The following is a 26,707-nucleotide window of genomic DNA, read 5'->3' as shown; positions in this document are numbered from 1 at the left end:
TCAAGATTCATTTTTATCTTGGGCCCTAAGCCAAAACGTCTAAAAAAAGGTCATAAAAAGTCTCACCAGCCTTTGAACTAACTGGACTGTTCATTTAACCTTCTGAATTCTGTAACCCATGGTGTTCTCATTTACAGAAGAAAGCATCAACTTCTGCCTGAGCAAGGAAAGCCACAGTGGCCAACAGGATTAATGAAAACAGAGAGAAGACCTTATCATGTCTTGCATTTCTACAGCGAATATTTTGATATGGAAGATCCTCACGGTACCTGGACGAGTAGAGTCATAGGGCCGCTTTTATCAATTTCCAGTATCTCTCCATTTTTAGTTCCCACTAGGATATGCCCATGTCCTAGACTGATGGCTCGAATAGAGGGATTGTCTTCTAAAAGTAAACCTGCAGAATACACATGTATTAATTTGGGGGTTTTACTGTGAAATCAAGGAGAGCCTCATATGACCTATAGTTCATAGGGCTTGTATCATCTATAATTCCAATCTGTTTAAAATCCTGAAACACGAGATACACTCGGCTGATCAAACTACTAGACGATCCATGGATTTAATCGGTAGTTCAAAGGAGGGCAGCTTGTGCTAGTCTGTATCGCGGCAATATAAAGATTGGTAGTTTACTGCTTTAACGGGCACAGGCCATAAGGGCTGCAGACGCTCCAGCAGCACAGACAGGAATTTGGTGATCGTCTCTGAATGTCACTTTACAGACTCCCACACAGGTGGGCAGCATGACTCAACAGGTCTTTCCCTGGCCCCGCCACGTGAAATCTGGCCAGTTGAGGCAGCGAGCTGCCCAACAGCACACGTTTTGGAACAGCCAGACTCACAGGCTTGTCAGTTCTTTGTAGAATCATTTATTCAGTGAAACCAAGGTCAGATGTCACAGAATAGAGGAGGAAACAGCAGAACAAACTATCAATGGCAACGGCTGTGTGAAAGACAACTTGTACCAATCAAACCAGAACATTCCAGCACAGCATAGTAAGTAGTGTACTACTGGTCCCTTTGTCTTCTCATGTTTGACACCTATTCCTGCCATTGTACAGCCTTCACGCATACAGTCCTTATTAAAGCACACCGAGAAATCATACCTTTAGAACTGGCAGAGAGTGCTGCTCTTTTAATCGCGTACGTCTTCAGGCATCTTTCAAACATGTCATCCCAAAGTGCCACGATCCCATCTTTTCCTCCAGTTACAAACCCCTGTATGATGAAAACATACACAGACGTCAGCCCTTGGACGTTAACAGTTAAAAAGACATGTCTGAAGGCAGTATAAATTCTCCCCGACACTTTGTTCGGGGGTCCAATTAAACACACCAGGGTCTGTAGCTATGAAGAAAAAATGTAAGGGGAGAAGATTTAGAGTGGTGCTTTTCCAGGGTTATAAAGGCTTCGATCCATGCAGAGGGCATACTACTGGGAAGAGGAGCTCTGGACTGTGTTCCTGTACGTGGAAATGAGCTACGGAAAAGCATGTGCTTCACCTTAGAAGAGGCAGTAGTTGGCAGCAATAGCTTCTCATGTGATCCCAAATCCAGCGGGCCTAACAGGTGTGTTAAACTGAGCAAACAACGCATAGGGACCAATTTTTTAATTAACTCCCTTGGGAGAGTCTCTTAATCTTTGTCAAGTGGGTGCAAAACACAGCACAAATCACTAACCAACAAAAACATAACTGAAGAGGATGATTAGAAGATAGAGTGCCAAGATCAAATAAAAAAACTGACAGAAAAGCTCAGAACAATCAATTACGGCCAGAAATTACTGAGCCACAGGGATCTGAACTGACCTTGATATATAAAAATGTTCATATTAATAGCTAATATCCTTCTTCTCATGCCAGACTTTTGAAGTTGAAACTATAATGTCAAAAAGGATATTCCATTATCAACATCTTCAACTCACCAGTGGATTTCAAGAGGAAGAAACTTTGCCTCAACCTCATTTACGTGATGTCAGTTTTGCCATAGTTCCTTTTAAAGGTTTATTGATGCAACCAAAGGAAAATGCTTTTGATATCTGGCATAATTAGCTCAGAAAACCAAAACCTTTGGATATTTGACGACTTGCTTGCTTAAGATACTGTTATAATATCATTAAAAATTCATATTTTTAATTCATATTTTGGAAACTGATAATGCAAAAATATTTTGGGGACCAGGTTGAAGAGGCAACAAATGCTACCTGTTACTCTCCTGTGGTTTATAAAGATGATAATGACATGCATGAGCACAGCGAGAAATAAATTCAGCAGGTTTAGAGGTCAGAAAGCTATTGGTGAGGTAACAAGCACACATAACGTGCCTAAACACACCCCCATTAAATAACAGAACTTATTAATATTGGGTTTGCGATTTTAGTCACACGCAGATTCACCCAGCGCAACTTGTTCTCTGTCATGGTTTTGCTCATTAAAGCACCTTCTACATCAGCGCAAAGTAGAACAGCGTTTTGTTTACATACACGTATAAAACCTGAGTAACTTTGTTGGGAGATACATTAGTTACACGCTTCTAAAATCCAGGGTTGCAACGAAAATAAAGACGAGTGGATCACGTAAGACCATCAATACCTTATCCAGCGCATGCATGGCAAACACAGGGCCATCGTGGGCTTTCACTGTCTTCAGCAACACGGTATCCTTCCAGATATAAATGTCTCCAGTAGCAGTGCCTGAGAAAACCAGATCCTCTATTCGCCCATAGGAAACGCTCATCATGGTTTCCAGCTTCCCAGTAGATCCAAATGTTCCTCGTTTTGATGTAAAGCCTCCACCTGCAGTACAAACCAAAGTAAGTCTCTTGATGTTCCTGGAGCCGTGGTGCCGTAAAGGACCAGCATCTTGACCCCATCGGCCCCTGCATTGCCCAAGGCACAGTAGATAACGGAAACCCTGACGACAGAGTGCCCAAGGGAAAAACATAATAAAAGAAAATCAATCTAGCACAGGCTCTGTTTTTCGGAATGTTATTTCCAAGCAAGGGATGAATTTTGATGAGGAATCACGTAACAAGAATTAATACGATGGCTGGCAACGTACTTTCAACGCAGAATAGCCTGCCAAGCTTTTTCTCTTTAGAGGTGACTGCACCTACGGGTACGATACCAGAGGTTTGCTTTAGCTGGCCACTGGCAGGCTGACAATTTGACAGCAGTTTGGGGGAATGAATGGCTCCTCTTCTGACTGTCCGAGAAGGAAGCTGCGACAGCCTTACTTCAGTTCAGAGAGCAGCGGGAGCCATCCCTGCCCATGAACTGAGTGCTTACAGACAAACACACAGTTACAAAAGACTACAGGCAGGGGTGGCCTTGCATCAAGTCATCATGTGTTTCACAGCTGACACCAGACCACACTGTAACGTACAGTGTAACTATAGGAACTCCTTAAAACTACCAAATTTTGAGCTGGTTTGGGTTCTGGTTTTAGCTGCCCTTGTGCTGCCTTCCGTTGCTGAAGAATTTTACAGACAGAAGATGCACTCTGAGATCTTTTTACAAAGTCCTCATGTAGTGTGTGTACAATTAAAAGTCATGAAGAACAAAAAGTCCAGAATGAATTAAAAAAATCCCCAAAGAGAAACCAACTTTGCTGTCTTCCTCAGTTTAACTGAGCAGACTAGACTGATAGATTGTTTGTTCGTTTGCAGAATCTTATCTTGTTTTTAAATAATGGGATATTTTAAATAATGGAAAACTCATTTTTATTATTTAGAAAAGGAAACAAAATTCCTGTGTCGTACAAAAAATACATTACCTTGACTCTTGTGATACCAGAAATGTGATTTTTAGCCGAATGGATAAATTACTATAACTGAACTTCTGCAAAATACCTGGGGTTTTTTTTCTGTTTCGTTTTGTTTTTTGGCCAGGCACGTACTTTAAGACCCATCCTCAAACCCATCTCTACAGCCTGGCACTTTGAAACACGTGCTTTTGTCAGCTCTTTCTGGAAACTGCAGGGCTGCTGAAGTGTCGCATCAGGACCTGACACGCAAAACACCACCGGTTTGAGCAGTGTGTCAGAGGCGCCTCGGACCCTTAGCTACCAGCTGGCACTTTCACAACCTGCCTCAGTGAATTCCAGGATGGCTTGTCTTCTGAGAGCCAAGGATGCTTCTTCAGGAGAAATCTTTAATAGTATGACTAGAGTTAAAAAACAATTAGCTGGAAATGACTTCCAAAGAGAAGGGACTACTGTGACATTTGCTGATTCAGAGGTAGATTTTCACCCTTTTAGTATTTTGATACCTATAAAATTGCTTTACAAATCAAATTATTGAACTGAGAACACGAAGTCCTTATACTAAAAATATACACAACCTCAGATAAATTAAATACAAAACATTCAATAGAGTACCTGTTTGTTGCCAAAACTTGATGTGCTTCATCCCAGCTGTGACTAGTTTGTCTACGTGATGTGGATTACACTTCACTACAAATATTTTATCTTTATGGCCCCTGCAGTAAAAATAAAAATTAAAAAGCAGAGTAAAGGCTGACTTTACATTTCAAACAGAATTGTTTGAACCAGGTGTTTCACTGTACTGGACTGACCAGAGTCTAGTCACCATGGCTGTCATACTGCTGGAGCAGATACAACAGTACGGGTCTGTACCGCCGTGCAGACACGTCTCAGAGGCTGTGTCTATTTTACTGTCGTTACCTTACCTAACAGAATGTAGTGCACTGTATTTCTAATCTGCAGGAGTTCAGCCTTGAAGTCATTCCATGGGCCAACTGTCTCTGAGCATAGACTGAACTACACTACAGAAATGTGGTGAATAAAAATTGTCTCCCGCTGAATATCACGTCAGTTATGGCATAATGAAGAAGCAGGCAGCAAAGGTCAATGCAATTAAGAAAAGGCATAAAGGGCAGCATAAATGTTTAAATGGATAAGACCTCAATTAATAAATATTTAAAATCCTCTATCAAGAAAAACAAGGAAGTTTTAATCTACTGTGCATTAACAGGAAGAATAAAATCATCATAGAATCACAGACTGATTTGGGTTGGAAGGAACCTGAAAGATCATCTAGTTCCAGCCCCCTGCTGTGGGCAGGGACACCTTCCACCAGAAGGTTCCATGACAAATTTAAACATTTTCAGTCTGGAAACAGTTCGCTCATCAGCAAATACACCTTCAAGTTTAGTTCTCAGGCAACTGACGTTTTTCTTGTTGGAGTGTGTTTTTATGGGAATTTGTAAGTTTAAGTTTCACTATTGCAAAAAGCATTTCCAGAGGCAAGGTAGCAGTTATTTTGATTTGAGTGTTTTATAAACCACCAAGAGCAAAAATCACTGCTTTTCAACGGGAATGTCAGGTTTTGTACTACCATAACATCGCTTTCATCTGAGAAGTTGAGCAGATCTGAGAAATGGCACAGTCCTGAGAACGCCCGTGGTTTCAGTATTTTCCTTTGGTGAATCAGCCTAGACAAAACCCAGCCCTTTTCACCTTTGACATCTCAGTTACATCTTCTTGCAGTGCCTCCTCCGCCTGCTCCTCTATGCTGTAACGATGCCCAGCCTCCCAGTCCAGCCAGTTACACTGCTTCTTCTGGAAGTATCTATCATGCAGGCAGAAATGTACTGCTCTGAGCGCGAAACCAAATTAAGTGTCTCCCGGTGTGGGTGTCCCTCCCCTGTAAAATGACAAGCGTGTCTGTGTGGCAGGAGGAAGAGTGCCGACTCACGAGATCTGGACTATGTTTCCACCCCAATTTCTTGCAATGGTCAGACCAAACCACGTATACAATTCTGTGTAGTTTTAGAGTCCTTGTGTTCCAAAGGACTGGCACAGGACATTTGCTCTTACAGAACGAAGAGCGTAAAAGACCACGATGTTCCCTGATTTGGACTGTAAATACATTTGACAATGCCCCACACAGCTCCCTCAGGGACTGCAGTGCACTAATGCAGAACACCGGGATCAAATAGGACCCGCACTGCACCAGCAGACGAGGCACGGGGAGCTAGTGAAAGCAGCCCAGATATGATTTCATTCCAACAGCGTCCGCTTACTCAATAAGGATTTTAATGAAACTAGACAGAAGATTGTAGAGCCAAGATAGGGAAACGAGCTGCATAATTCATCTAGCGAGCAATTAAAACAAACAAATAAGAGAATATTCTGAATACTGCAACAAGAAATCTGAAAAGTCATGCTGAAATAAATTGTCCAAAGAAAATTAAGCAAAAAGAATATTCACAAAAAAGAAAGACAAAATAACTACAGCATAAATGTAAGGAACATTTATACGTAGTGAATGTACGCTTCGTTTTTCAGCTTTATCATTATTTGAGATGAATTCTTCTTCCAAGTTTATACGATTGTAAGGAGATTCCTTCTCATCTTCTTGTCTGCTGAGGCCATGCGATTCTCATGGCAAAAATGGGTTTTGTCTCACTCTTTGTGTCCTTCTGTGCTTACCACAGGGGGACTTGCCTTTAGGCACTGTTGATATAGAAACAATCATTTAATTTGGAACTTCGAAAGAAAATAAACTAATTTTTATGCTCTCTGTTAGGACCCTGAATATATTCAAAGTAACAGATTAGCAGTAATAGTAGGTACACTATATACATACAGTATTACACACTGAAAAGAAGCTGAGTATTTAATCTGATGTCTCTCCTGGGAGCACCAAGAGCCAGACAGCCATACAGACCATTGTTATCCTGTTTTTAAAAACAACTTAGAAGGTCTCTGTGGGAATATATATAAGGTATTTCTTCACTTGTGTGCCTGAAGCTGTCTGTCTGCAGACAGTAAAAGCAGGACCGGAAAGCAAATGAAAATGTCACGTTTTACAACACGGACAACACTGTTGCTAAGCAAGCCCTACGTCGCAAATTTTAAATAGGATTTAAAGTCTTGCTGCCTAATAAACTGGATGTCTGAGACAAAATTCTACAGCTAATACAGATCACGGTACACAGGCACCTAGATCACGATGGCTCTTTATTCAGTAATGGTACACTACTAACAGAGAGGCTGCCAGCAGCAAACCGTCTGGAACACACCGCCTGTGACAGTGATAACAGCGCAGCACTGGCAGAAAAGTGAATTACCTCTCGCAGGCACTTTTTCGCGGTTTACTAGAAATTTCTACTGACTGATGCTTGATGTTCCATGGCTGCAGACAGCAGATGAAAGGGACTGCTTGCCTTTCTCTCACGTAAATCCATGCTTACATGAATCCTACACAATCCTACCATCTTAACCTCAGAGGCGCATTAGATTTGCTGGGCAGAAACCAGATTCTCTAATAGTCAGATTCCTCTAACACGCACAACTAGTTTAGTACAAAGAAAACGTTGCAACTCCACATTTTAGAAGAAAAAAACCCAAACACAGAAATTGTAATCCAATCCTCTTCCCAACATTGGTCCCTCCAAGCAATTGCAAAAGCTTCTTTGCTACAGGGTTATTAGATAAGCTTCCTGTCAGTAATCGCAAAGAGCAGAGACCTCTGCAAAAGCTGACTCGGAAGGAAGGCAAGAGCAGTAGACCTTGAAAAATCTGTTTATTTAAGAGGGAACACTTTTGCCTTTTTAGAAAAGTGATCTGCATATGCATGCTGATAGAATCCAGCATAGCCTCTAATGTATAAAGGAAAGTCATCTCTGATGACTTCTGCCATGAACCAGGAAATAAAATTGGGAGAAAATTTTATCTTCATTCGAAAAATCACTGAATGAGCTATAATACCAATGCAGCTATCCTAACAGGAAGGCTGGGGAACTCTTGACAGCCAAGGTTTCTACTCTGGATAGAAATGCTCTGCCCCACCACGCTCTTTTCAGAAAGGTGTTCTGTTTCTTCCTATAAACAAAGTAATATACATGGATGACACCGCTTGGAAAAATGTAATCGCAGGGCACGTTTATCCCGAGCACGATTCTTACCTGGTTGTCGCTAGCTTTTCTCCTTTTTTCCAATCCCAGAACACAATGGCGTGATTATCATCTAGCCCAACAGATGCCAAACATTTCCCATCAGCTGAACAGAAGCAATACTTAACGTTAAAGGTGCTAAGGCTTTAGGTGAAAACATGACAGGCAATGAACACACCACACGCGTTGTCACCTGTATTCAAATGATGTATTATAAACGAAGTAAACAAAGGAACTAACAACTCTGAGAGGTTAGGGTTCGGGCTCCCTGATGGCCTTCACTTCCTAAAGCAGACTGCCTATAGAATTCGACAAACGAACCCAGGATGACAGCCAACCTGCCCAACCCCTTCAGATGACTGAAGGCTGTACCTGCGGGAAGTTTCATCCACAAGGAGGGGTCAAGCTGCAATGCTTGGCACCACACAGACACCCACGGGGTGATGCCGCTGCTGAGTGGAATCCACAGATTTCAGAGAGCTGACTCCTAGCCCAGGAGCTTGCCTTCCTCCCCTTAACTACTAACTTAAAATACAGCCTCACCCTTATCAGAGACAGAACAGGGTGTGTTATAGGTGATGAGATTTTTCTGCTTACTTTTTAAAAGGATGGTTACCAGACAGGCTGTTCTTTTTAGAAAAGACATTCTTTTGACTTCCTTAGCTTCCGCTATGCTTGTATGCCTGACCTGTTTTTGTGTTCCTTATCAAACCATTGATCTTTCCCAAAGGCAGTCACAAAACATTGCTGTGTTTAAGTACACGCAAGGTAGGTAGGATCAAACAAGGTAATTCCATAAAAGTCTGAGTACTCCAAAATCACACTATGCTTTATAGGAAATAATTCTGATCAAACAATGCTTCTCTTCTTTTGCTTGACAAGAATTATTAGTGTATAATGAAATGGGTGTTAAAAAGTTAATAGGCGAAGTAATGAAACTATAAATATGACAGAAAATTGTAAGACCGTCACCTCTTCTGCCACAGGAAAAGACGCAGCACTACTGATAATGAGAGGAAGGAAAGCAAGGACAGAGTATCAGCAGTACCCAGGCAGCCTCGCTACGTGTATGCAGTAACGATAAATGAGACCATCAGTAACAAACACAGAGACAAACTACTGCCACGAATTTTGAATTTTGAAAATTTTTAAAAACTAAACTGTAACTGCTGAAGTATATGATCAGAGAATGGAACTTTCTAAGTTGTGATTTTTTTTTTATAACTGAAGAAAAGTTAAGAGCGGAGGAAGTGGAGAACTGTGGAGATGGCCAGAAGAGTGAATGAGAGCAATGACTTGAGAATGTTACTTCTTGCAGAAGTTAACAGATGTTAGGACTCCCTATTTAAGCCCCTTTGACTTCAGGGACAGAAAGAGTGCCGCTGGTACCAATTACTCCATTAGCACTGCGTCAGAGCTCGTGATGCTGAAGAGGTCTTCACTGCCAGACTGGGCTCACTGCATTTAGCAGCTGAGTTCTATGAGCAGCAAGTCAAGGAGAAGAGGAATGACAGAAAGAGGAAAGGAGCTCACGGCTGAATGCAACAGGCCGAGATGGAAGGGGTAGAAGTAGGCAGGAAAGAATGAAGTTGGAAAACAGGAGAGGAAACCAAAGCTGAGTTTGTGAAAAAGAAAGGAAAGAAAATACAGACATAGACAAGGAAACACAAAGTCAATGAGAAAGAAAAGCAAAGGAGAGAGTAAGAACCATTCTCTAACAGTTTTAGTAGAGATAACATGCTCTGAAGACAGCGGATCTGAAAGGTAAATATGCCCTATGTAGTATGCATTATTTAGGAAAGAGGTATGTTTGTGTATTTTGATGACTAACTATTTTTAGGGGTAACAATTAGATAAATGGAACATGGTTGACAAAATTTTGCTGGTAAAAATACAATTTGAACTTTATGTTCCTGAAACAGGAAGTTTTATACATTAACATGGGCTATAGACTCTCGTTAATATCCAAAACTATAGATGCTAAATTAGCCACCAGAGGGCACAACCAAACATTGCACGAATGCAATTACATTCTTTTAATCGTAACGTCATTGGTTTCTGTACACTCCTTCCAGTAATGGCCAAGAGCAGATGCTTTAGAAAGGGAGTGAGGACAGAGAGAACTGGTAGTACAGAGTCAGACACCAGATCCAGCAATCTTTCGAGTTGCAATCTCTTTCTTTAAGCTTCAAGTAGCATGACCTGAAGCTAAATTAGAAATATCTATTATTAACAAAATGAAAACTCCCTGCAAGGTCGACGGGATCCCTGCAGGATCAGTGCGTATTTGCACAAGTATCTGCTCTCTGTGCCAAAAATCTTAACTAAAGGTGGTTAGGACGCTCAGGATCAGGTCCTAAAGCAGTGCTGGGATGATGCCAGCGGCTGCTACTTTTTAAAAGAACTTTAGTACTTTTGTACAGATTTATGTTCACAGAATATATGGCCAGCTTATTCTTCACGCTTTTACAAAAGTGCCTGCATTGTAACACCTGGAGTACTACTACATGTACAGGAATCTACGTTCTGCCAAAAATGTACACCACAAAGGAAGTATTTTCTAAATATATGAACGTTTGTTCGACTAGGGGTCTTAATGAGAAGTTCTTTAACACCTCTGGACACTATGTCAATCAGATCATCCTTATCCTTTTTCCCTTCTTCTGGTACCACATCTTGGTTCAGAGCTAGGTTATGCGCCACAGTGGATCAGCAATTTCACATCTGAATTCCAGCTCTTGGATGAACATCAAGGCTCCTCTTCTGATAATGAAACATGACTCAGTTCCACAACTTATCTTAGTGGAAGTAAAACTTCTTTCATCTAGTGCTGTCTCATAAATGTGATTGATCTATGTCCTAAGGAATTCTTACCACATTTCTAGAGAAATTATGAGAAAAATCATATTTAGTTAAAAAAAAAAGAGTTAAGAAAAGGATAGTTCAACTAGAGTAATCTCCTTTTTTAAAAAACAGACAAAGGGAGAAAGGATTTGTAAACACTTTTATAAAGGTGCTGAAGTACGTAAGTCCCTCCATATGGATGACGTTTTTCAATGCTGAATACAGGAATTACCCTTGGAGCACTGAGACAACTTAGGTCACCCATCTCAGAAAGACAAGGAGGAGAAACAGCAGACAGCTGTTTGTTACACCTCCTTCTGTAAACTCACTGAAAGCCATGGGAATTGTGAGCAAAGGTGAAGAACTGTATGAGCCTACAGATGACATTTCCATCTTGCTTCAAGTCACCATTCTGCTGCTTTTAAATTATTACCCCACCATGCAGACTGTCAGCAGAGTGCTAGCTGTGCTCCTGATGTTACGTATTAGACATCACAACGATCAGGTACTGATCAGTTGAGGAAAGGCCCCTGGCTGACTTCACCCACACACTATTTTCATCAGAACTGCCAGCAGACTGTGATGAAAAATTTGTAGTGGTTGTAGAATGGGCTAGCTACTCAACTTGAGATCTCATCATAAGGATCGCTTTTTAATTAATCATTTAGAGAAATGTAGGTTGTGACTTGCCTGAAAAATCCAGTGCACACACTCCTCTCTGATGCTGGCCTTTGAGCAACGATAAACATTTCAGTGTCTGTGTGTCCCAGACATGGATAGCAGCATCTCTTCCAACCTAAACCAGAGGGTTAATTGGAGTATCTGCTCACAGAAGTTCAAAGCACACCAGTAACAGTAATTAGCACTATCACATCTTCAAAACACTCAGAAGGTAATTAATTTTCCACTTGTCCTATTATATCTTTTTCAAGATCTATTTTCTCCTTTAGAGAAGTATCCGTAGATATTCTCTAAAAAATCAGTATTCGGTATAAGAGTAACGACATAATTTGTCATGATATATGAATATATAAATACAGTGAATACAGATAGCATCATCCGTAGCAGGTATCGGTAGCGTACCCAACATAAAACAGCCTCTGTCTAAGCAAGGCTTTGAATGTCACTACAGTACAGAAACAGAGACTCACTAATGAAACCTCCCACGACATGGCCAATAGAACAGCTCCTGCATTTTCCAGGTGAAAGCAGAGATTCAAAGTGAACATCAGATTTTTTGCAAGGCCACAGCATTAAGATTGGCAGGTTTTTCTGTTATATAGAAATGATTTAATAATCACCTCAAACAGTTTCCAGTCCAATACTCCGCAGCAGTTTGGCAGGAATATAGGAAACAAGATACAGCTTACCCATAGTTAGGAGGAAACACTGTATACTGAAGGGCACAGAGAACCCCATCGTAAGGGAATTTATTTCCGTGTTTCGCCAAGATCATGCTTCTAAATACCCACCTGTCCCGTAGCAACATAGTCTTTGACTGGGTGAATGCTCAGGCTGAGGATGTCATCATCATGACCGAGATACAGCCTTTGAGTGTGTTGTTGCCTATTGTATACAACAGCTACCGCAGCAATATGATACACCACTTCTCCAGTTTGTGTGTAGAACAAGTTATTTCGACAGTCATAGCCTCTGTAACTGAAGTAAATACAAAACAAGTTATATTCCATTTCAAAACTGTCCCGGTAATTTGTGAAACAAATCGTGCAATTAATTTGTGCATTAACTCGGAAGGAGTACAGCTGCGGTGTCAACTTCAGCTCCAATTACCACAGCACACGGGCAGAGAGAGACTGCTCCCACCAAGAGCAGGCCTTCCTCAATCTCCTCCGGGTTTACTTTGCACCTAACTCCTCAGTTAGCACCGATTTCACAAAAAGAACATACAATCCACACAGAATTGTGTCCAGAGGAGTTTTACTGGGAATTAGATTCAAGCTGAAATCTATCAGGCATCACAGCTAGCACAATCGCCTGAGTGGAGAATCTTTGCTCCAGGAAACATAAGGTGTAGTCAACAGCTGGCTTAAAATGCACTTTTTATAAAATACAGTGCTGAAATATTATTTATGACATGGCGATGCTATTATAACCTTGTCTTGTTTTCTAACAAATACAGCTGAAAAAAGAAAATCTATGCCTGATGGTCCAAAACCTACCCACTCTAATAATGACAAATTAATTGTGTGCACGCACTGGAAGATGTTCTGCTGGGAGTTAACGTTGATTAAAATTGGCTGTTTTAACAATGAGAAAAAACAATTATTATCTAGTATTACTCTACCCATGTATAAACTGCAACTTCAAACTGTCCTCAGGCGCTCGCTCTCTTTTAAGGAAGGGCACAGAGTGGTTTTTCTCTTTACTTTGCTGTTTCAGCTGAGGTAGGTCTTCTTTGTAAACCTGAAGAATAAGTGTTCCAGTTAATCGCACATCTCCAGTTTTATAGAATTTTGTATGTATGAATGAAAGTGACTTTAAGTATTAAATTTAATATAGGTTAATATGATGTTCAGTAGTTACAACACAAGTAAGTCACTATTGCTCCCTATAGAACTTCAGATAATAATAAATGTTTCCAGACAATGAAGGCCCCTGATATGTGAGTGGCTGGAACATCAGTCAGGAGTAGCAGAGGCAGAGTGTATTTTTTCTAGAAGAATCCAGTGTTGCCTAAATATTGACTGTGCTTCACTGTACATACGCAACATACGCTGAACATAATGAATTAATTCTATATAGGGAGTGTGGAGAAATGTACAGCAACCAAGAGCACTAAAAGTAGATTTACAGCTCTATAAATAAAGACACAAAATACTATACACTTAAATCTTTCAGAAATGCTGAAACTCTGTGGAGCTGCTAAAGATGTTTGAAGCATCTTCAAAGCTGTGTCACCAAACCAAATCCAGCAAATGCTGAAATATAGGTTTATTGCTTGTTTTCTGGGCCTACATTTCTTGAATTTTTGCAAAAGGACAACGAAACTGCCATTCCCACTGAAATCCTCCTGACTGCAAAGACGGAGTACTGGAGTTTTTACAAGAAAGGTGTTCGTCTAACGAGCTGAGCTTCTGAAATGGTGGGAAGCAGCGCCTTAACACACTGCGCCTGTCACTGGTGCGTGTTGTACTTCACCCTGAGCGGTCGCATCCATTTGCTGTGGCTCCTCAGAGAATGCTACCAGTGAGGAGAACACGGGATCCTCATTTTCTAATGCATCCCAGAATCTAGAATCCTCTATACTGTTTCATCTGTAGCATTAAAAAAAAGCCAAAACCAACAAACCAACCCCCCAACCCAATTCTCAAAATTAGATTAATGGTTTTGTTTCCATGTGCTTTGGTGAATTATTTCCTTTAACAAAATGTGAAGTGCAGCTTGTGCTTGGGGTTTACTCACATTTCCTGTATAAGATTCTAATTTAAGTTGCTTCTAGATTTTTCATGCACTGACCTGCCTGGAATATTGCTGTTTAACTGCCTACCACTATTTTTCCTCTTTTGGTTTTTAAACCCAGATGTCCTTTTTTGACATGTAGACGGAGGAGGATTTCCATCTCAATACAGACTGAAAATCAGGAGAAGGATGAGGAGAGGCAGGATGGAAGGAGCACCTCAGTGAGACTTGGAGTAAAAGAGAAAGGAGGAAGAAAATTTGACAAAACCTGTTTCATTTGTCAAACATGATCAATCTCTGTAATAAAGAGGTAAAATAAGGTGCTGCTAGAAGGACCTAAGCAATTCCTTGCAGAACCTAGAAAGCGAGGTGAAAAGACAAAGGGTAGTCCTTGGCTAGGGCATGGAACATTACAGGTGATCTTTCCGTATTCTAGGAGGCACCTCTGTGTCAGCCTTTACCTCACTCCAACCAATTTGAACCAAGCTCATTGCATATTTTTTGTGCTTAGTCTGAGATCCCAGTTCTGGTCTGAGGAAGATCTGACCTTTCCCCATTGCAACTGATAAGGTAACAGGACAAGGTGACAGGTAATATTCCATTCACAGTGACAACAGCTCCTGAAAATCAGGTCCCAGCTATTTTTAAATAGAAAGTCAGAAGACAGAATTTGATGGTAGTGTTTCCTTTTCTTCAAAGGAAGGAGAACAGCACTGTCCCACATCACAGACTCTTACAAAGCTCAGTGTTAGCGAAGTACTCAGTATCATGAATGGAATAGAAAGAACCACAAAGAAAACAATTCTGTCTTCAGAGACATGTTTGAGCAATGTGCAATAAAGGTCGTGCAACGGCCCAGCGAACAAAAACGGACTGAAAAGTTTCTTGTTAGATAAGAGCTGAATATCCTATACACCAACTGAAGCAGAAGTCCTGCAGAGATGTGTAATCCTAATCCAGGCACCTAAAAAGGGCAAAACTGTGTTTTATTATGGCATTTTCTAAACTTCATGTAACACTGTGACTCGAATGATTTTTTCTCATGTAATAGTACAGGTGTAAATTGTTATGGTGCAGGTTGGGTTAAACACTGTGTCAGGGAGCAGCAAGGTAAAAGTGCTTTTAAAAGAAGAGGGGCCAGGAGATGAGAGTTCAGCAAGAGAGCCCTCACAGAGAGAGGCGCAGTCCCACAGTGCCGGTAGGACAGTCCTGATCACCAGCCGAGCCCATAGTGACAAAGCACAAATCAACACTGAAAGGTCAGGTTAAAGAGCGAAACGGCATACTCCCACCCCTGAAAAAATCAGTGCAGCAGAGAACACCAATTTGATTTGGTTTGAGGTGTATTCCACAGCTGGGGTTTCTAAATTTGATAGGAATGAACAAGCTTCTCTAATACCTATCATGGGAATGGGAATAGCAATAAAACTCTCAAAATCTTGTGTGATTTTGTGCTTTTTCAGATAGAATCTTTATTCTAACATATACACCAATGTTTTTTCTCTAAACCCTTTTAAATTCTCATCTCCAGCCAAGGTAAACTGGGTTTATGTATATTGGTTACATAATCAGCTGAATACTGTCAAAATAATCGTCTGAGGAATTAGCTTCAAACTTCTTTTACTCATCTTCACTGACTAGGCACAATAAACCTCAGGTAATCAGCATGGTGTACTTATTTTTACTCACCTGGCGATCATAGTTGATCTGAGCTTCCTGCTCAATGTCAGAATCTAACTCTGGCACATCAGACAAATCTGAATCTGATTCTTCACTGTAGGAATCAACACCACCCTCTGCATAAAAAAAAAATATACTGAACACATCTAATCACAAGAAAATAGTACGTAATGTTTTAATAGAATTTAGACTACATGCAAAGCAGTACTGAAGAACTCTGGAATCTTAAGCAGCTTGTAAAAATCATGGGGGCTGACTGAATGTGTCAGGTTTCATTTCTGCTTCTCCTGTTTCAAAGCCTGGGGCAGGGAAGTGGCAGAGGGAAGGAGAATAACTGAGCTGCCACCGGTACATTTCCATCATCTGAGAGAATACTGCTTTCTTAACAGGCTTTGGTGTGAAAACATACAGAAATGGTAAATAAAAACTTTCAGTGTGATTGTGCTCTGTGCTTAAAAAATCTGCTGTAACGTACGTATTCTACCAAGTTGTGCAGGTAGGGAGTGAAGTTTTGCCCTTTGGCTGAAGGGAATCCAATTTTCAGCATCTGCCACTATGTGCTTCATATGGCTTTTTCAGAATATCATGAAGTGTTATGAATATAACAAGAAAAAAATTCTAAAGTACAGCTATCACATACGTATGTGCGATTGCATTGAAAAGAAAATGAAACTATTTGACACGTAGTCAGACTTTTGAATGCAAGTGTGATGGCTAGTTTTTACCTTGCGGAGATGTTTCAAGGATGCCATTTGTTATCCCTTCCGGAATAAATCGCCACTGAAAAACAGAGTGATCGGCACCTCCTGTACTTAAAACCCACTGAAAATCATGGGACCAGCGGACGTTGGTGACGTGTGCTGAATGGCCAACGTATTTTCGAAATTTAGCTCCTAAAAAACAGACGTAGAACTGTTAGTGTGTAAATAATAAAGTAAGTCTTTTAATGAGACTCTCATCAGAACTGAAAATAAAAAAAAAATAGTTAGATGCCTCTTTTGATAATCTGATACTGGAAGTAATTATAAAGTAAAAATAAATGGCATAAAGTAACATGAATGATATGTTGACTTCAGCTTTCAGAAAAGTACTTACGTCTTGGCAGGAAGTACCAGGTACACACAGGGTTTAATTTTCACCATTACAGGGTTTAATAGTCACTGTTATGGCCATTACTGCTAGCGTGAATTATACACATGTATTATGTATCGTGCTATAAACATAAATTCAAATTCATTCTCAGAAAATATACTGCTATGATCCCAAATTAAGCCCAAAGGTTGTTTTATTTAGTTTTGCTGGCATTATGCAAATCCAGAGGAAACAATCTATGTTAAGAGCTTACTACAGATAGGAAGGAAATACCTCACACAGAGCGCTCCTGACACACGGGGACAGGCAGCGAAAACCTGCTGAAGTGTCTGGAATCGTTAGTGGCACAGATGTGGGTGAACTACAGTGGTGCGCCTCGTACTGATACAATTTTGATGCGATGTAAAGTCTTACTGAGTTAGTTTCTGAAAACGTAGTATCAGAATAAGCACAGGTTCAACTACCTTCCCAGCAGTTCTAGAAACGAGTACTGGGCGTAGGCAGGAAATTGCTCGGTGCAGAGGGTTCAAGCCTCATCTTCATGTCCATTAACACTAACATGAATTACGCACATGGTAATTGGAGTTACACACAAGAATCAAAAGCCACCGCTAGAAAATGTACTGATATGGTATCAAGGTAAATACCCCAATCTTCAGAAATAAAAATCTCTGTCTTACCTTTCTTTAGGCACGGAAATCGGAACAATTTAACCAGCCCAAAATCATCTCCAGTCACTAGCACCGAGCTGCTGTAATTGCCATCCACAGAGTTGACATCTGTAAGGTTTGTATACTTGGGCCAAATTCCATTGACTTCAGATCCTATCACGCAGGTCCAGGAGGCCCAGTGAATTCCTTTGATCTCGTCTTTGCTAGTCAGATGCTTCCCAGCTGAAAACATCCCAGGGAATAATCTGTTTAATCACTTGCTTTTCAGTAAACTCCATTTCCTTTCATCACATTTATCTGTGTATTCTTCTTGGGACTAGTCTTTTAACCTCAGAAAGTTAAAAAGATTCACCATTTTACTTTAAATAAGTATAATCTCACATCTGTGGTATTTGATGACATCACACATCTTACAAGTTCTAATGTGGCTGCACATAAACACGCTAAAACCACACAAAAGTAGAAAAACGTTAGCTATTCCTGTTCCAGTCAAGAAACTTTGCTTGCAGATGTACTATTCATATCATATATTTGTTGTTCTCTCCAAATCAACACTGAAGTTTACTTGTTCGTAATATGAACCACTTGTGAACTTACACGGCATCTTGTAGAACAGTCTCTCTCCTGCACCATCGTTGGTTTGCAAGAATTTACTATCCACAGACCAGTCAATATGAGTTATAAAACTAGAAGATTTGTTGCACTCCCCTATTTTTTTGTATCGCTGAGCAACCGCATAGATATCCACTGGGCCATCATTAGAACCCACAGCAAGGTAAGAGCCATCTGGTGAAAATTTCATTTCATGGATCACTTCTTTTCGGTCTTTAATATGAACTACCTCTGTCATGTCTCTGCAAGAACCAATAGTGAAGATGTGAACTGTAAACTTGTGAACATGCAATCCACAGACATTTAAGACAAATATGAAGATCGATGCACTGAATAAATTGTACAACAAAAAGCAGATTTCAGTAAAAGAATCCCTTTTTTGGGAAGTTCCTGTTGCTTTCACTGGTTAGAAGCATACTTTCAAAGCAAAAGTTAGGAACAACTTTACCTGTCAACCACAGTCGTCATTCTATTCACCTAATTTTAGCTGTAAAATGGGTAGCCATCCAGTCTAAACAAGACCAAACTTAATTTTTTATTTTAACACAGACAATGGAAAAAGAGTTCCACCAAAAGAGCAATTACCCCGTCTCTCACAAGACCATGTTGAACTGCCCTTTGGGAGACTCCTATTTCTCCAGGCGGACTCTTTGGGGAGACAGGGAAACAGCTGAGATTCGAGGCTAACAGCCTGCTAACACTACGATATGATTAATCCCACATCCCAGGGCCTGCTAGCTACAGCACCAGCATCACCACGACCCACCAGTGGAAAACCAGAGGTGACAATACTTTGCACGGGCCTTTGGAAAAAAATCAAGACACCTGTAGTCTAGTTTTAACAAAAACTTTCAATTCCTCCCTATCCAAATCACATTTGCTATAACTCCCTTTCTGATCGAGTCAACAAAACCTGCAATGCCAGTGAATGCAGACAGCAAATTTACAAGGAGGTTCCCCCAAATTCTCTGGCAACTGAGGAAAGAATAAGAATTAAATTTAAAAAAACCCCAACCTTCCCCTGAGTTGTCTGAAGGAGTCAAGCCGCAGTGCCATTAATTCTGAATTTACAAAGACAGTCCATACCAGATTATACAGATTATATTACGCTGTAAGGAAATGGGGAGGAAGAGTCTTCTGCAGATGTCATGCTTCTGTTACTCTCCACTTCAAGCTTTTAAAAGATTTTTCCTGATTTCTGCTTTAATTAGTTACTGCTAGTAGCATCAAATATATTAAAAGACTCAAGTTTATTTAAGAAGCAACAAATTTTGTTAATATATCTTAAAAATGCTGATACATAGTACTGTTAAAAGCAGAGCCCTGAAAGAGGAGTGATCTGTAACTGAAGACAGAGATTTCTGGGAGATGTTGATATGAATGGGAAGGTTAACATTAGAGGTGATCAGGATCTTAAAAAAAGCTAAGAGAGTAGTTTTGTTAGAAATCTCTCTTAACTCCAAAATGTCAATAAAAGTAGAAATGTTGTTGGGAAAATTCTTAGTTATTCATAGCCATTTTTTTCCTTCAGAAAGTGTTTTAGAAAAAAGAAATATTCTTAGCTCTGCCTTGTTATTGAAAACTGGGAACATAACTATTCCCCAGTGGTAAATATTGGTACTGAGAAGAGCAGCTAATTCCATGGATTATTCCATCGATCCAGATCCTTCGAGAAAAAGAACAAAGATTCCTCTTGCTGAGCACACAATTCAAAACCATGCCAATAAAACATTGCCATGGTCCAGTTTTCCTGCAGCAGGGGCTGCGGATTGGTTACCCTGTCAGATCCGCCATCAAAAGGAGCAGACGGAGAGCAACTGCGTTCAGGGCCTTACCCAAGGGTGTTGCCACTCTTCCAGGAATAATGCTGGGTTTAGCACTATCAGCCTCCGCCAGCTGACTCGTGCATCCTGTCAGGTATCAGGCAAACTAGCAAGGACAAGATTACTGTGAGATAAAGCAGATTAACTTCTTTAGAAAATACTAGTCTTTGAAAGGATGTTAAATTAATATGAACAGATCACTTAAGTTTTGTTAAAGTCATTAAAGCAGGACATTACCGGGGTTTTCACAGGTCTTCCATCGGTTACGGGCTTTTCCCGCCTATCAGCTAGTAGTTCCAAGTCCTTTAAATAAGTGCTTACCAAACGTAGGGACTAACGTCAAGGGAGTGCTAAACTCTCCCACGTATCAGTTACAACAGCTTCTGTGCTTTGAAACCACACCGTTGGCCTTGGCTATGTCACTCTATGGCCAATTTTACGCTTTACCTGCTTTTGTGTGTCTTCCGTAACAGTATTCCTGACGGGAAGTGCCTGCTGCCTAAGATGCACTCAGACAAAAAAGGGCTTGTCATCTACTGTGAAAAGCAGAATTCACATGTATCTTGCAAATGCTCAAAACTGTCTTTCAGTCACTGATTATTTTGCCTGGTATCCATTCTTTTACATGACAGTAAATGAACCATGTGATCTAGGAGATTCCTCTCAAAACCACGTTATCTCTGTTATGCACCTTTTTCCACAAAATACCTGTATAGTTTCCAAATAAAGAAAGAAAAAAGCCAAACTTGAAAATCTTAATATTTTGTCAACATTACTACTAAGAGCTAATATTTTGAATTAAATAAGGCACAGGTTTTCTTCTCATTGCCAAAATACCACTTTTTAAACACCAAGTGATATTACAGAAGCATATGCTCCATTTTTACTCTTTGTTCCTGATAAAATAACCAGTGATTTTTTTTTTCTTTTTATAGCCATAAAAGACTTTACAATATGACCTTGAGTTACTCAGGGAAAAAAACCCGCTAACGTGAGAATCTAACGCCAGCTTTTCTTCTCTCACCTTACTCGAAGAACAATGAAGGAGCCATCCTTCATTCCAAGGGCTAACTGTGATCCGTCGGGACTGAAGGACACACTCCGCACTGCTTCTTCCATGTTACAACGAGCTATCAGGGCATGGTCAGCCAGACTCCACAATCTGCACCAGAGGAAACAGAGAGCAGTGGCAGATTTTCCTGCAGGCTCAGTGTTTCGGTATCACCAAGAGTAACAACAAAAAGTCCTCTCAGTTGGTAAAGGCCCATTTGCATGCACACCTTACATTAAGATTTTATAAGGTATTGAGTTCCCTTCCAACCATGGAGTGAAGACATTTTCACTGACCTGAGCATACAAGACTTACAGAAATGTAGTTATTTAAACCTCAAAACTGCTCATCAGTCTAGAAGAGGAAAAGGGTGTACAGTGACTGCCTGAATCTATTGATGGAGACAGAATTTCCCGACAGTAGCACTGAATGTCTTGGCAAAAAAATAACAAATGAAGCTTTCTGACACCTTCAAGCGAAGCTCCAGGATCAATTTTCTTTCAAAAATAAAGTGTCCTGTGTTCTAGCAGGGATGGCCCCTCAGCCCTGAGCACATAGCTGTGACAGCAGAAGAGAAAACAGGGTGACACTGAATTAAGTAGTCATTTGGGACTTTACTTACCTGATACAACAGAATTCCCCAGGACAAATAATTAAAAAAAATGCAGTTTCTGCAGACGAAAAGGGTCAGTGCAGATCAGACTGAAATTGCCACTGAAAGTGAGCGTGAACATTCCAACCACGGGGAAAATTTTCTTGTCATAACGCTGAATGAACTGGTAGACAAAACTGCATGCTGATCTGCTCATTTACGTAATTTTACATAAAAAGAATCAACCAATAAATTATGCCATAAGATGGAGGAAGGCAAATAAAGTACCTCTGTTTTCGAGAATGAGTGGTGGAAGTTTCCCAGATCACTACAAGCTGGTTAATCAGATCTCAGTAGTACGCAAAATTTAGGAAAAAAAATTTAGAGAAAAATTTAAAGTATGGAAGAAAATGCATAAAAGACCTCTTGAGGTAGAAAAATGAAGTCAGCGATAACTATCTATATTTTGGGCACAGTTGTAAATCTAATGCATTTGTAAACGACTTATAAAACATTCAGTAAAATATTTTAATGTTCAGTTAAATATTTTAATGTGATTATTGACCAATCTCAAGGAAATGCCAATCTGTACAAGAACTGTCTGCAACACTGGATGAATTTTTACAGCAAGCTTTACAGAAAGGGACAGGCTGGACGGCCGGTACTCCTGAGATCACTAGGAATAGTAACACGGAGTATTTTCTGTGCAGACGCTGGCACAGGAGACGAGAGGGCTAACAGACAGCAAGCTGGGAGGCACTGGGAACCCCGCGATGGATTTATCGTACTGGAAGCAGCAGGGGTGTCCTGAGGCTGAAACACGCGCACCCGGGCTGAACTCTAACCCAAGCCCATACTGTCAGAGCCTGATGTCTAGCACTGTGCTGCAAGCTGGAAACAAGTGGGACCAGCAAAAAGGAGTGGGATCTCACACTGCTTTTCCATCACAGAACGACTATGATCCATGAGTGAGTTGCAGACAGGAAAAAGGAAATTTGATCCTAAAAATCTATCCGGGGTGCTATTCCAGGAGGTACACAAAAGCCACAGCACACAACACATAGTGGCATATTCTTTACGAATTATCTCAAGAAATTGGAATAAAACCAGGAACAGATGCAGTGAAGGATTATTAGGATGATTAAGAAAATGGAGATCGTATCACATGAAAGACGACCAGAAGAGTTTAGCTTTTATACCTTAGAGAAATCAAGGAAAGGATGGTATTTCTTCCAAAACCAGACCAGTAGGATAAATGTCAAAGAGGAAAAAGCTATGTTGAAGGACCATGCTGGCACTAGAACAAATAGCATAAACATGAACATAGCCTGAAAGGAAGGAAGGAACTGGCCACCCCAGCAGTAACACTTAGATACAGCCTTGAAGAAAGAGTAGCAGGAGGCAAAACCGAAGAGCTGGGTAACTTTAGTAGAAGGGTGATAGAATTCGGCTGCCTGCACTGAGAAAGGACGGCGCTCTGTGGGCTGAGCCTTTCTTCTCACCCAGAAACCCTCTGGGCCTTGTCAGGTTAACGTTCTTAGGATGAGTCTAGGATCAAGCACCCTGAACCACACTGGTTTCCCCTTCGGCTGAGAGAATTCAAAGATAAGAACTCGAAAAGGCTTCTCTGAGCGAAAAATGGCAAGTACCGTTTCCTGGTGAAAAAAGGGATGTGGGACGCTAAAAGCACTTTCAAAGACAAATCAGAAGTAGGAGCAGCTGCAGCAATCTTCACAGCCCTGCTAGGGAGAAGCCAATACACTATGGAACGGACCAGAAAGGATCTGGAAAGATTTCAAAGGAAACGCCAGAATAAAATCTGCCTCCAAAAAGTTGCTTCCACATGAATAATTTTATCCAATACATTAGAAGTGTAATTGGAACACGTGGCAGTGCAAGCAGAAAAATTCAATTTTCTTAACAAAACCAAACTTTTCAAACTGATGGACCAGTAATTCCAAATATGAGCTTTTTGATTTCATAAAAGAAAAAAAAAAAGCCATTTTGTGCATGTACAGGCATTTGAATACACAACTGACAAAACAAAAGCCCAGCTTTGCTTATGAAAATAGAAGAAGTATCTTTTCTGCCAAAATATTTCTGCATATTGCTTTTGGAAAAGCCAGATAAATAAACTAGTCCCCTATATTTTCCAATAAGGCAAAGAAGTGTTTCTACCATTCTTTGGCAACTTTCCTATGCGTTTAAGTGACTGAGCTCAAAAAACCCAAACATGTCACGAAACATTATTTTACTGGTCAATATTCCAGCCTTTTCTGTCGTATACCTGATAGGGGAGTTAGTTTACCAGACGCACACTGATTACAGCTTACCAAGACTTACTAGCAGCCACATCGTTTGCAGAAAAGGCCAGAGCTGATGACAGAAGCTTTACTGCTGCTTTGTTTTTTTCGATTGACAGGAAAATGCTCCACACACAAAACCAGAGCTATAACTATGCGAAGGCATGCATACAGAACCAGGTTTCTAACCAAGCTTCTTACAAATTCAGGTGTACACAAAGAGCTCACCATGGTGCAGGGGAGATGTCCTGCCAGAACAGCACTACCTGTGCTCCGGCAGCTGGACGTCCTAACGCGACACCACGAAACGCCCCGCGGGAGGCCCAACGGAGCACATAACCCCGCAGGCATCTCCGCATCCCGAGGAGAGTGCTGCTTTGTTCCTGGGCCTGATGCAAGAGACGGGAAGCAGCAGCTTTCCTAGCTGATACGTGCGTCGAGTTTAAAATGTCGGAGACCTCGGTTTGGCTGGAGCCTCCTCTTGGCTGTGCTAGGGAAAGTCTAGAGGAATTCCCCTTAACTCTGCAGATGTCTTTTTCATTTTCATCTCACTCGGACATAAGAATACAATGTGACCCACTAAATGATTTGTAAAACAATTTAGATTTATATCATAAAGCCACTCTTTTCAGAATAAAGTTGTAACAAAATACTAAGAAAAATAACACAATGAATAGCAATATAGAAACATTCTTGTCAATGCGATTTTATTATTGAAAAGTAATTAAAATCCCTTTGTGTACTTTGTAATCCTAATGAAAGTATATAAATATTTACTGGAATTCCTCGTATGAAGCATTAGTATATAAAAAAATAGCACTGTCTGAACTAGAATTCAAATCCCTCACTCTCTAGTGCCTGAACAGCTGAAAGGATGTGTGACATGGTGCAGCAAAACCACGTTAGCAACATAGATTTTACAGAATGGCCACGTTCAAAGTCGTCAGTGAGATGCCACCACCTCCACCAGCAATAACACCTCCTTAAGGCTTTATGTCCACCAGCAGCAGGCTTGCATGCTCTTCCATAGAGGGGCCCAAGTCTGCTCAAGCATGCTGTCAGTCAGCGGCAGGTTACCCAGCTCACGCCGGAGCTGAATTACCCCCCTGACCAAGAGATGAGCCCAAGACAACAAATCCGAAGTCTTAGCCTGGCTTATAAGCTTGAGGGCAGTCCAGTGCTAATCCCAGCTTTGCGGCTCTTGTTTCAGACCTGCTTTGCGTCCTACCGGAATGCCGGCGGTGTGAATTTGTGCCTGTCTATAAATCTGGGCAGACAAAGCCAAGCAGAAGAGACTGTTCATGCATTTTATGAACGGAAATAAATAATATAATCCGTAGGAAACAGGAAGATAACGTGACTGTAGCGAACAATGGTCAGTTCTGTTAGTTTCGCACCTTAGATTGTAATTGTGGTTATAAGGGATGAAGAATAGCAGGAATAAGAAAGCAGTACAAATAGAAAGGGAAGGGAAAAAGAAATTCTAGCTGACCAGCAGCTTCAAGGTGGAGATGAATCATAGTGGGGAAGCTGAAGGAGCATAAATTACAAGCTGCATGTATGGTAATAGATTGATTTTTCTGGTTGAAATATGGCCAAATGGTAGTATCCACATGTACATTCCTGTGATCAGTTGACTAGTAGTCCACAAAAACTGAAAAATGGTTTGGTAACTGCCTGAGGTTGATCTGAAAATGTGCAATCGAATTATCTACATAAGATGAAAAGCGGTCATCATCCATCTGGCATAGGGCTGGAGAAAAACCTGATGGAGGGGTTAGAAATCAGCACAGTAGAGTGAGGAGTAACAGCTAAGGAGGATATTGGGGGAATCAGAGCTTGGGAAACCAAGCTGTCATGAACCCCACTGCATGTGCTGGGGTTCCGGGCAAGGACAGAACCACCGCTTGAGGAAAGACTCAGGAGAGTGCCACAATAAAGCCAGTCTCCCAAAAATCTCTCCAATCCCCACGGGTAGCTTTGGCAGTCAGGGCAAACCTCAATCTCTCTAACGGTGGGTAAATAACGAGTCACAGCGGGCGGTGTCTCTGCCCGGTTGAGGTAACACGCACAGCCCTGTAGGTATGGGAGCACAGCCACTGTAGGAAGAAACTTGGCTTAACCACCAAGCTTTACTATAAAGTCTTACTAAGCATATTAAAAATGCTTAGTTTTTTTCTCAGAGGCTTATCAATTTGCCAAATTTTAACTAGGACAGGAAAAGAAACATCCTTGACTTTGTGACAGCTCCCGCAAATATGCGTGCAAAATTTCAAACCTCTGCTACGGCGGCTTGAGGCACAGGTGCTACAGCTAAACATCTGAAAGATCTTTTTCACTGGGAGGGGTAAACCGGTGCATCCTCGCTAATCTCATTTTCTGGCATTTTAACTGAATTGGTTTTAGATCAGATTTTCTAATCACTCAAGGCTGAGGCAGACACCTGCTGTGTAAAACACTGGTCAAAGGCATTTAGGTGTTAGGTTTGCTGCATATTATTGACAGAAGAGAAGTGGGAGGTGACCAGTCTCCACTGAAATACCTACACCTGCTGTTCAGAACACTAATGAATTGGCACTTAAAGCAGCATATATAAATCCAGCATGTGCTGAACACAAATTCTGATTACTTTCACACCATGTGGGAAGCCCAAATATGAGGGCTGAAGAGAAAAAGCAAAGCTGCTACAAAAAACATGGGAA

The 26,707-nt window shown here is 40.9% G+C and overlaps 1 protein-coding gene across 1 annotated transcript in view; it reads right to left on the bottom strand.

The window, feature by feature from the left end:
* LOC104499712 (echinoderm microtubule-associated protein-like 6) overlaps positions 1-26,707 on the bottom strand; it is a gene marked incomplete at both ends in the record, with an annotated part of 57,856 nt that overhangs the window by 16,229 nt on the left and 14,920 nt on the right. The window contains 13 exons of the mRNA XM_010143258.1: positions 270-397; positions 1,107-1,218; positions 2,591-2,793; positions 4,376-4,476; positions 7,930-8,023; positions 11,452-11,557; positions 12,234-12,420; positions 13,067-13,185; positions 15,871-15,977; positions 16,587-16,754; positions 17,634-17,846; positions 18,222-18,478; positions 21,084-21,221. Of these exons, the coding sequence (XP_010141560.1) occupies positions 270-397; positions 1,107-1,218; positions 2,591-2,793; positions 4,376-4,476; positions 7,930-8,023; positions 11,452-11,557; positions 12,234-12,420; positions 13,067-13,185; positions 15,871-15,977; positions 16,587-16,754; positions 17,634-17,846; positions 18,222-18,478; positions 21,084-21,221 (1,933 nt within the window). The remainder of the gene's footprint in view (positions 1-269; positions 398-1,106; positions 1,219-2,590; positions 2,794-4,375; positions 4,477-7,929; positions 8,024-11,451; positions 11,558-12,233; positions 12,421-13,066; positions 13,186-15,870; positions 15,978-16,586; positions 16,755-17,633; positions 17,847-18,221; positions 18,479-21,083; positions 21,222-26,707) is intronic.

This window comes from Buceros rhinoceros, unplaced genomic scaffold (genome assembly GCF_000710305.1).
Source record: "Buceros rhinoceros silvestris isolate BGI_N320 unplaced genomic scaffold, ASM71030v1 scaffold13539, whole genome shotgun sequence".
In the NCBI taxonomy this organism is placed as follows: Eukaryota; Metazoa; Chordata; class Aves; order Bucerotiformes; family Bucerotidae; genus Buceros; species Buceros rhinoceros.
The sequence above is the reverse complement of the archived record's forward strand: the minus strand, read 5'-3'. Positions and strand labels throughout refer to the sequence as shown.